At 40.2% G+C, this 12,392-nt stretch overlaps 1 protein-coding gene across 2 annotated transcripts in view; it reads right to left on the reverse strand.

Moving 5' to 3' along the window:
• Positions 1 to 12,392, reverse strand: part of PRKN (parkin RBR E3 ubiquitin protein ligase) — a 1,259,259-nt gene that overhangs the window by 412,175 nt on the left and 834,692 nt on the right. For both annotated transcript variants that reach the window (XM_073337855.1, XM_073337854.1), the window contains one exon: positions 4,226 to 4,362. In XM_073337855.1, the coding sequence (XP_073193956.1) occupies positions 4,226 to 4,362 (137 nt within the window). The remainder of the gene's footprint in view (positions 1 to 4,225; positions 4,363 to 12,392) is intronic.

Consider the following 12,392-nt stretch of genomic DNA (forward strand, 5'->3'; position numbering starts at 1 on the left):
ACTGGCATGCTGCTGCATGATGCTAGCTAGGCATTAAAGAATTAATTTCATTCTTCTAAAAATCACAACGACAAATTTAGTAAAATAATTGAGTGACGCTATATCATTTTCAAAGTGATATATCATAGATCATAAGCTGACATAACCTGGCTTCTAACACTATATTGTCTCTGGTTAAGTCAGTCATGCAACAGAAACCAGATAAACAGTGGTATAACCAGGCAAAGTAAATGTGTAATAATGATCCACCTTTCAGAGTATGTCAGCAAGTGATTCAACTTATCTGAGAAGCACTGTTCATCGAAAATCTATGCCATAGATCTTTGCCTACTCAAATTATTATGCGAATATGGTAACACTGATCTTGTCAGTCACAGTGATCCTTTGATGCAATTGCTGCTATTTATTTTTATTTTATTGTGTGTGGTATTTTGACCTCTAGATTGATTCAATAAAAGATATTAAAAATCTGCTATGTCTGTGTATTTCCCAGATAAAAATCAGAACAGTGAGTCAAATGTTAATGGAAACTTCAGGCTATGTTCATTATGTTACCAATATTTTTCAAAAACCCTGCAATGAAGGGAACTAATTTGCACATGCAAACAACCTAAATAAGCTTAATTACAAGACTAAGCCCAACTTTACAGTTCTAGGGCATGCTTTAGATAAATGAAGTAAATTTTAAGTAATTCCATTTTTATTTGAAAGTGGACAACTGAAATAATACTTAGAGAAGAGTGAAGCTGTGACATTAATGTTTCCCATATACAATACCATAAATATGTCTAGAGAGTGAAATTGTTACTTTTAAAATATGTGTGCAATGACACAGTATAAGGATTTGACCTTTATAAAAAAGTATTTGTTTGTGTGCACTTAATAGCTGTTTATCTTATCACAATATTGGTCTCATTACACTAAAAGTGGGTTAGTTCCATATTCCTATTAGAGATCAGCCCAAACCAAACCTCAGATCACAATACTCTAAACTTCGATGAATTTCAGATCTAGCTTTTTGTGTTGGGTTAAATCCTGGTAGTCAGAAGTGGACAAATATTGAGTTGATAAAGTAGATAAATAATAATCTATTAGTGTGCACAATGGCACCTGTTTTACTTGAGAGGAAATAATTTCTGGGTCTTCACAGATGCAAGCTAGAAAAAGTTGAGTCAAACATATCTATATTTTCCTAAAGATTAAATGTGAAATGTATACAATAGTGTATTGTTTAATAAGCACTGCCATGATGTTTGGAAATCAACATCAAAGGTTACTGTTCTGTACTTTTCTACTTGAATTTACAGTTGGTGAAAGGTACTGGATTGACAGCTCTAGTGGCTGAAGTCTGCATTGCTCAAAGAAACAGCAGCTAACAGCATGTTTTCCAACATTGCCCCACAGTTTTGGCACTCTGTTCTGATGGACTATCTATAAGAGGAAAGAGGTAGTCAGTCACCAAGGCCCAGATTTTAAAAGGTATTTAAGCACTTAAAAATTGGAGCTAGATGCCTAAGCGCTTCTGAAAATCCCCACCTGGGGCTCAGATTGGGTTTATGATTTGGAGATGAAGAGGCTCTAAATTCTATTTGTACAGGTTGACTAGGGAGTTTTCCTGGGCAAGTAGGACTAATACGACCAGCTTCTATAGAATCCAAAGTTTCATTAAAAAACCCTGTATAGTTCTAGACCTTTTGCAGGGCTGTCAACTCCCATGATTCTATTACGAGTCCCAAGATATGTGATGTTATTCTTGAATTCCCAGTTCATAGAGTCATGCAATTATATGAGAATCTCAGTTTCCAGGGTTGTGGTTTGTTTGTTTTTTTAAGTAAGTTTCTAGTTGTAGTGTGAAGGAATAGGCTAATATACCTTTAAATAGTTTATGAGCACTCTAGTGGTGCTCACTATGTTTTGTGTAATAGAAGCCACCAGAGCCAGCCAGGGAAGCAATGCGTATGTAGCTAGGCCTTCCATGTTTGTGCATATTTATTAAACACAGGTATTTAGGGTCCAGCTGTGCCTATATGGTTCATTTCTACTATTTTTTGGGGTCAAAAGCAAAAGATAAAACACTAGCCTTCATGGTTACAGAGAAAAGCTTGAAAATATGACCTTAGTACATCCCGAAGTCTCAAAAACCAACAAGGGAAGAAAAAGAAAAATAATATATTATTAATTATTATTATTATTATTAATCTCATGATTTTTGGATTCTGAGTTATGATTTTTGAGACCTTACGGTTGGTAATACTGTCATGAAGAGTATCTTTAGAACAGTAAAAAGAGTGTAACCAATACAGTGGTTGAGGACTGGTGGGAGCCCAGCAGCTATTATTATACTATCAGGCCTGTAGGGGAGCTATATGCATGCTGCCTCAGTTGGGCAGCAGAGCTGTCACTGCTCCCACTGAATCTTTCAGGCTCCCACTACTTTAGACAAAGCCTGTTCCCCCCTTGCCCCTTAGCCAGCTGAGGCAAGGCCCTGAGCACTTGTACTCTACCTCTGTGCATCTTCCTCCCATGCCTTCCCCCAGATCCCTCCTACCACTCAGCTCTAGCAGTACCCACCCCACACCTAGAGAAGGAGCAGAATATACTTAGCCCCTTATCTCCAGGTAGGGGACAAAAATCACAGATTTACTGGTGCCCTCTCAAAGCAAGGGAACAAGTAGAGCAGAACCCCTGGACTGAGAAATTGGTGCTGCAAGATGTGTGGGAAGTGCCTAGCACATTGTGGGTATAACAGCAATCAAATACATACATACGTACAATGATGCAGCTAGGAGCAGAGGTGAAGAGCCATCAGGTGAGAACATCAGGGCTGAATCTGGGGAAGTGCTACGGGAGTAAGAAGTCTGACTGAGGGAAAGGGCTGAGCTGGCTGCTACAGCTTTGAAGAGCTGCTACTGAGGTAAATGATTAATTTGGGGTGCAAATGGAAGAACTGGGAAGGGAACTGATGTACTCAGAGAGGAAGAGGAAAAATAACTGATTAATTTGTATGTGGGCAGGGAACTGATTAATTTGTAGGGGGAAGGAGGCAGGGGGACAGAGTAATATTGAATATCCAGACATCATCATGGTAAAAACCAAGGAAGGAACACTGGGGGGAGAACAAATCATCTTAACAAAACTGCACTAGATCTGTTATTTATTTGGGGGTGAAGAAAGGGAAGCCTGTTATGCAATAGCAGATGAGGTTACCATGTATAAAATGAGACTTGGCTAAAAAACAAAAGCAGCATATGCACGGTCATGAAATGTAAACTTGTGGCCATTGCTAAGATGCTGTTGAAATAATTAAAAGCAGCTGAAAATATAGACAATCTGAATTGTTTTTAATTCTTGTAGATTTAGTATCTTTGATGCATGCCCTGACGTAGAATGTCACTCTCTTAAGAAATATCCGCAATTATTCTTCCATCTGTTGATATGAAATGTATTAGCTATTCACTCTAACAGCCAATGCAAATCCATTTTACTTGCAGCTTGTAAAGTGAAGGGAAGGTAATTTACAAAATAAATTCTAGTGAAGTCCTACACAGCAACTTTGTAAGAGCCTTACTCTCTATGTGACAATGTGATAGATTCAACTTCTTGTCTCTGATCTGCCAAAACAGATCTTTGAGATTCAACATAAATCATCTTATTCTACATAAGCCAAACTTCACTTCCTAGTCAGGTACAGTTGATAACATAACACATTCCTTGGATCATCTGTATTTCATTCTATGTAGTGGCAATTAGTAGAGATAACTTCATCAATCAGAAAGCTATTTGAAATTCTTATTACAGTACTTTTCTTATTAGCACTTGAAGATAGGTCAAGAAAGTTAACTTATTTGACTCAAAAGAAGAGATGTAGAAGACATCAAAGATTTATTTATTTATTTTTGACTACAGCCTATTGTGATCATCCGTTAGCTTTAGGATGATGACACACTAATGTGAAAAACTTATGCACTTGCTCATAAAAGAAATGCCCTTTAGAATCACGTTAATACTCCAAACCCAGTTCACATGCAAAGCAAGAAGGGCCATTTCAATAACAAACATATTTTCCAGCAGATGAAACAACTACTAATACACATTATAATTCCATAGATATATTTAAAAAATAACATGCACAAAACCTCATCATCTGATTTGAAATCAACAGTATTTTTCTGCATGTTCGGGCAAGCAGAATTAAAAACAACAAACAAAAAAACCCCAAACTTACCAACACATGGGAGAGAGTAGCCAAGCACAGGGTCATGGATGAATTTGCGATCATTCAGCAGAGTCACACAGTATAAATGGAAGCAGTCTAGGCAAATGACATGGCGATGCAAGCACTGGAACACCAGCACAGGACTTCTGTCAAAAATATCCAAAACAATGCAATGCTATGTTATTGTACCCAATATTGTCTAGACCAACTACTCCAAAATATTCCAGTTTAAAAATTCAGTTACCGACTTATTAATATCTGGCTGTATAGAACCATATGCCAGCATGGCATTTTGAAGAGATTTAAAGTAGATAAAAATTGGTCAGAGGCAAGGGAGATGAGATAGACTTCCACTGGAAATTTGAAGGAAGGTGAAGGATCAAATAGGCAAAGAAAAACAAATAAAGATAGCTGCTCAAATGAGCAGACACTCCAGAAGACTCTCTCACAAACAGGGTAAGATCATGTATAGGAGAGCCAAGAGGCTAGTGTAGAGAAGGGGCGGGAGAGGAAATGGGATTATAGAGGGATAATCTGAGAGGTAGGCTAAAGAAAGTATCTGAAAGAGTTTATACCCTGCCCTCACACCCCGAAAAAGAGGGCCGGTCTTGTAGTAGCATTACTGGCCACTGCCACGTGATAGCAAGGGCACTGCACTAGTGACAATGACTAGAAGAATTCTGCATGCAGAGTTCAGAGGCAGACAGAATACCTATGGAGGTGCAGAGGGAGAGCACTCAGGACAATTTAGAAGTAGCAGCTTCTCCCAGTGGTGGGGCCAGCCCCAGAAACGGCACAAGCAGCAAACATAGCTGCTGCACCAGCAGGGCAGGGAACACCGTGGTCTAATCAGAACCACTCCCAGTGCCCCTTCCAGGACTCAAACATTGGAGTGTGGATCAGCATTCCAGGAGTTAACATCTTGAACGTGCTTTTGAAAAATTATAATATAATTTTGTTTTTATTGCCCAGACACTTCTGGGATGGGCACCCGAAAATGTATATAACAGCAGAAACAATAAATCATACATTATGACTTCCATACAGACTATAGCCAGAATATCTTACAATTAAAATTTTCTACAGCAAGATATAAATTAAAGAAAATCACTATCCATATATATAACCACAGAAATCACTAACAATAGTCTTCTGAATGGCAGGAAGAAAGTTCTGAGACTACTAGCATAAATTAACTAAAGACACCTTTTGGTGGATCTACCTTCATTGTCAATTCTGAAGTAACAACTGTGACAGATTTTGCAAGCCTATGCAGTGACTTTGGAGACAACTGTATTAAAATTTATGAATGATTTATATATGATTGTATTCCATTCCATGGGAGCAACTCTACGAATGAAACAACAGGAGTGGGTGATTATAAGGCAAGTCACTGAGACTAAACAACTCCAGAGAAGTTCTCCCCCATGGGGTAGTTTGCATATACTGGTTGAGGCTGCGTTTTCCAGAGGCTAGGAAACAAAGAAAGGGTTTGATATAAAAGGATGAGCTTGAACTCATTTGTGGCCTTCTTTCTGATCCAGCAAATGGACAGGACCTTCTTCTCCATGGGAGCCTCAAACCTTCGGGAAGGGCTGGAAAGACATTGGCTTAGTAGGGCCACTGAAGACTGACAGGTGACCTCTGGTAAGATTTTAGCATGCATATAGGGACTTATTGTTTTTTCTTGGTTTCTTCTGCAATGCTATTCCCATAATAAAAATGTGTTTGCTTAGAAAGAGCAGTAATGGCTGGTAAAAAACACTGTCCATGGCCTTTGGAAAGAAAGCAATACACAGGCACCGGCGGTTATGCAGACTGTCTTGCTGGGAATATCACAGTGTAAGGCAGGGAATTGTGCAGCTTTAACTCCACCCCGGTCAGAAGAAAGTGGGACAAGGGTCCCTGTCCAGAGACAGCTGATGGCTGGAGATCTGAGACCTGACTAGGCACTTCTGGAGTTGACTACAGAGGGGAGAATACAGGTGCAGTTACCTTGAAACTGTGTTAGCAGCTATATCCTTTGATAAAGTTATTCCCTACATAGGGGTTGTGCACTACTTCTTGCCTGTCTTTGGCACCGTAGCATTATTGCCCACCCCAAGCATTCAAAAATCAAGAGTCAGGCCCTCAAAACCATGAGATTACCATGCAAATCATGAAAAAATTGTTCTTTTTATTTGCCTTCTGGGTTGGTTTGTTGGGGGTTGTTGGGTTTTTTTGGTGGTTTGTTGTATTTTTTTAAGCTTTTTTGGTGTACTTGGGACACATTTTCAAGCTTTCCTCTTCAACTATAAGGACTAGAAACATACTTTAAAAAAATAAAAGGTAAGACTTTCAATTATTCCCCTGACCCCAGGAGCTGGGGCTTAAAAAGAAACCCCATCAAATATTATGACACTTGTGATAAAAATTGCAAGAGTTGGCAACACCTCCATAGCGTCTATAATTTTTGCCACAAGATCGTTTGAAACCCCACATCTAACACTGAAACACTAAATCCCCATGTCCTCAAAGTGGGTATACAACTGCAAAATGTAATCAATAATAATTTCAGATGCTGTATATAAACGTTTAATCTTTCTTGAAAATAAGCTTCAGAGTCACATACACTGTAGAATTCATGGTAGTGTATTGGTAGCTTTGCTCTGTGTTTTAAAGGATTTCATTGAGTAAAGCAGCTTAAAAACTGAATTAAATAAAACCTCTCCCATACTAATACCTTATTAGTTGCCCACTTGCTGTTCTGAATATAATAAATAATAATGATACAAAGACAGCTGCCAGCCAGAATGAGGAGCTGATCCGTGCTCCTCTATCTCTGCCTAGTCCCAAGATAAATAGGGAGAGCTAGAGGAGCACCTATCAGGTCCTTATTCTGTCACAGGGACACCTTTACTACCCCGCTAAATTTGCAGGTGAGGTAGATATCTCAGAGACTTTCTCTCCGGGAAGGAGGATGAGGCAAGATTCCCACCCCTGGAAGCTTCCCATCCTGGGCCATTGGGGATCTTTCCCTTTTAGGGTGTTTGCTGCTGGTGGCCACTACTGTGGTACCTGAGTGTTTTCCAAGTTAGGCGGAGGATCCCTGGACCTGCAACTCACTTCCCCAGGCTTCAGAGGGAAGGTGGATGGTATGTGTGTGAGAGATCTACATGGGGAGTCCAAAATTAGAGAAGCATCTAAAAATCAGTCCACAAATGTAAACAGTGGAAAATGTATCCTGTATATGATCTCTGAAGGCAATACAACATTTGTGCAATTCTTACTTTTTCTATGAAACGTCAACAAAATTTCAACTAACAGAACTGTATTATAGGTTTCAGAGTAACAGCCGTGTTAGTCTGTATTCGCAAAAAGAAAAGGAGTACTTGTGGCACCTTAGAGACTAACCAATTTATTTGAGCAATAAGCTTTCGTGAGCTACATCCGATGAAGTGAGCTGTAGCTCACGAAAGCTCATGCTCAAATAAATTGGTTAGTCTCTAAGGTGCCACAAGTACTCCTTTTCTTTTTGAGAACTGTATTATGTATGTAAACTAGTCAGTTACTTGTGTAAATTACCTATGGTGCCATAATCTCGTTCCCTTGAATTGTGCTGTTCATAACTGCCTTTAAATCAAACAATTCTCCAGAAAGAAAACACATACAAACATTTGTAAAGTGGTGAATATACTGAATGCTCCTTTAGAATAACCCCTACAACTGCCTTTGTGTCTGATTAAATGAGGCTTCACCCTAAGGTAGAACGCTGACTTAGCTTAAGAAGCAGGAAAAATTAGAACATATTGTAATGAGGCTTCTTGGCCTTAAACCTATTTCCTAAATTACTGATACCTCCTAATTTTATCCTCTTGGTCTGTAGAAGGGGGAAAAGGAACTCTGTTAGGGTATTAATGAAAATAAATCCTTTATTATTCCATTTTCAAATGTTTCATTGTCCACACTGAAATTGGAGATTTCACTAAAAACATATGTAGTTCTCTTAGTTTTTGTTCATTTATTCCCCAAACAAAATTCCTCTGACATATAAAACCCAAAGTGAGGTCAGTGGGATGTGTGAAATAAAAGTGTTTTCTAATATCAATAATGTAAATCTGAAATAATATATTTCTTAGAAGGTATTCAGTAGTTGGGCTGAGTTACAACTTTATGAAAACAACCTACACAAAAGATATTCCTAACAGCCTGGGATAACATGCCTCTTACCACTCTAGCGCCTCTTACTGCCCCGTCTGGGGATTAACTCGCCACATGGTCTAATGCCCCTTCCTGAGGCTGCTCAGCCCATCATCTCACTCACTCACTCCATGGCCTCTCTCATACTCCTAAAGCGGTGTGCTTTCCTTTTCATGGCTTAACCCTCTGCCCAAGTCACAGGGAAATTCCACCCCATCCTACGCTATTATCAAAGTCTCCCTTCATACTGTCTCTAACAGTCCCCAAATTGGATGCCCCTTGTAGGGGAACCTGGGCCCACCTTCTATCCTGGGTTCCAATCCAGGACCCTCAACTCAGCACCTCAGATCTTCACTTGCACAGTCCTTACTGCTCTTTCCCTCGACTGCTTCCCATTCTACCTATTACAGATGCCTCCTCCTCCCGCTCCCTTGTATCAGGTATAGGGTTGCCAGGTGTCCGATTTTTGACTGAAACGCCCAGTCAAAAAGGGACCCTGGCAGCTCCAGTCAGCACTGCTGACCGGGCCATCACAAGTCTGGTTGGCGGCGCGACAGGGCTAAGGCAGGCTCCCTGCCTACCATGGCTCCATATGGCTCCTGGAAGCAGCGGCATGTCCCTCCTCCAGCTCCTACACATAGGTGTAACTAGGGGGTGGAACACTCTGTCCCCACCCCAAGCACCAGCTCCACAGCTCCCACTGACTGATAATCACAACCAATGGGAGCTGCAGGGTCGGCACCTGCAGCCAGGGCAGCATGCAGAGCCGCCTGGCCATGCCTTTGTGTAGGAGCCAGAGGGTGGACATGTTGCTGCTTCTGGAAGCTGCCTGAGGTTAGTGCTGCCTGGAGCCTGCAGCCCCCCCCCCCCCCGTGTTCCAAGCCCTGCTCCTGCCCTGATCCCCCTCCCACCCTCCAAACCTCTCGGTCTCAGCCTGGAGCACCCTCCTGCATGCCAAACCCCCATCCCTGGCCCCACCCCAGAGCCTGCACCTGGAGCCCTCACCTCCTCCTGCATCCCAACCCTCTGCCTAGAGCCCCCTCCCGCACCCTGAACTCCTCATTTCTGGCCCCTCCCGGAGCCCTCACCCCCTCCCACAGACCAACCCCCTGAGCTAGACCAATGAAAATGAGCGAGTGAGTGAAGGTGGGGAGAGCAAGCAACAGTGGAGGGGAATGGAGTGATCAGGAGGCGAGGCTTCAGAGGAGGGGTGGGGCAGGACAAGGGTGTTTGGTTTTCTGAGAGTAGAAAGTGGGCAACCCTAATCAGGTAGTGTGACTGCAGGCCCCTGACTACTTGTCCTCCTTCCCTGCTGCCAGTTCCCTGGCTTTATAGAAGCCCCAGCTGTTTTTGCCCAGGTGAGCTTATTTCTCAATTAAGCCTCATTGCATCCTAGCTCCCCTCCAGGTGCAGACTGTGACTAATTGACCTTTCTTGCCTATATTAACTCCTCCGGGACTAGTGTGGGTTGAGTGCCCCATCACACGACCTCTCTGTCCACCTATTAGGAATATCATCTCTTTTTAAAAAGGAAAATCTAACACTGAACATTGAAAAAATCCATAATACATCATACTTGTTATTGCGCTAAGGTTGCATGGTTCCTTTGCATTACGTTAGCACTCTGCATTTACTCCAAGGAAACAGAGAAGAGATTTAACATAAAATGGTTTCTGCTTAGTATGGAAATACTCTGTGGCACAACAGTAATCATGTCGCAGCTGTTGTCTGCTCTATATATCCCTCCCCCTGCACACACACACAAACTGAGCAACAGCAAGACACAGATAATACCAGATACATTGCTATAGAATCCCAGCTAAATGGAGAAAGATATGAAGACTGATCTTGTTTAGATAAGACCCCCACTGGGAAATAAATTGTTCTAGTATATCCCAAAATCTCATGACAGGTGTTATTAATGTACTAAAAGTCAGTGCATTATCTATGAATGTGAGGAGCTACTTAGCATAAGGAATTATTTGCAGACACAACAGTAAATGAAGCATCTTTCACTGCCACCTTATGAAAACCTTGGGCTAAAAGTTTTTTTTCCCTATTAGTCCTTATCCTTCAGCTTTAGAAAGGACTGTGTGAATTATGGTTAAACAGCACACCCCATCTATCAGTCCCTTAAGAAGAAGAAGAAGAAAGCGAGTAGCTGATATGGAGCAAGGGGATATAGATAAAGCCAGTAGAAATTTGTGGGGAAAAAACAAAACATGTTGATAGAATCTGTGAAAATCCCTGGGGGTCATTTTTAGGTGACAGTTGATTTTTTCTCACTGCTGTATCAAAATCTTAACCAAATAATAAAAAAAAAGCAGCAGATGTCTATATGGCTGACTTTCTGGGATTACGCTCAGTGAAGCAAAAATGGCCATGTGGGATTCATTGCTTTGTAATAAATAAGTCTGAAGGCACATCACTACATCATAACATTTATCCCCACCCACAAGTGGTATATTTATAAGATGCTCGTGAGTTTCTAATTGATTCTTTTATTTTATTTTGGCAGTGTTCTTCTACCTTCAAAGGCTTTCCATATAAATACCATAAAATCATTTTTATTGATAAATGGATCCCCATATACTGCTCCAAAACAAACTTTGTTAACTTACATATAAGTACCATTCAAGAAAAGACAATTACTAAAATACCTGTTTTTAAAAAACAGAATTATTGGAAATCACAAGCTATGGCTACATATACAATTCTGACACTACCCTAAAACACCCATTTCATTCACACAGACAGTCATTAACAAGAAATATTCTCTATAACCAGCACCCAAACAATCTTAACTCTGTGCCTATAAAAGAACAGAGTAATTAAAAGCTTAAATAAAACAAATGCTCCACTCATCATAGCTTTCTCTTGGAACTGTATAGAAAAACTAATATAATCCTTTTACTCATGCAAAGATTATACAGTCTGACCTTTCATACGATCACATATAATCCACAAATCCAAGATTTAAACCATTCAAGACTACTTGAATGAGTGAATCTATCTAAAGTTTCTTATAGAGCCATCAATAGTAGATAAGCAAATGTAAATTACAAACTTTTCTTACCAAGAAAAACAATTCCGTATACCTCCAGTGAAACAAAAGATATATTTTAAAATAATCAAATTGTTTTTAATGTTCCAACAACTTAATGCTTGGCAGCAGATAGAGATAACAGAAACGAATCATTGCTGCACGTGAATGATCTCCTATTACATGTACAGTAAACACTAAAGTCAAGAAGCAAGCATTAAAGCAGACTCAGTGACCCAGGAGCTGCAGACAGCAACCTGTGAGCAACAATGCAGACAAGTAGGAACTTACACCTGTGCTAGACACATGAAGTGGGAGCCAAGACCTTACAAGATAAGGACAATGATAAAGAGAGCAAGAAAAAGAAATCTCAGTGAGCAACACATTGTTAGACTGAAGGGAACATCTTTTATGGGAACTCAGGCACCAGTATAACATATTTTCCCCTGTAACAGCCGTGTTAGTCTGTATTCGCAAAAAGAAAAGGAGTACTTGTGGCACCTTAGAGACTAACCAATTTATTTGAGCATAAGCTTTTGTGTAGCTCATGAAAGCTTATGCTCAAATAAATTGGTTAGTCTCTAAGGTGCCACAAGTACTCCTTTTCTTTTTATATTTTCCCCTGTATACCTAACTACTCTGCTTTTCTCTCTCTAGCCAATGCACTACAAAGCTACAAAAAGTCAGAATATGACAGCAAAACAGTTACAATACATATTTATATACATAACATAATACAAACATTTTAATCATGTTAAAATAATAAAATTATCTGTTTTCATGTGTTTAATCACTTGCCATGTGACACATCACAAGTCATAAAGTGAAGGTTATGAACAGCTCGAGACATCTGTGTGCAAGCCTAAATTTGCTGGCTGTGGTCTTGTAGAAAAACATGTATTCTGATCCACAGCTGTTAACTTAAAGAGGCATTGCCAAGGATATCAGGCCTGA

Source organism: Lepidochelys kempii, chromosome 3 (assembly GCF_965140265.1).
Source record: "Lepidochelys kempii isolate rLepKem1 chromosome 3, rLepKem1.hap2, whole genome shotgun sequence".
Classification (NCBI taxonomy): domain Eukaryota; kingdom Metazoa; phylum Chordata; order Testudines; family Cheloniidae; genus Lepidochelys; species Lepidochelys kempii.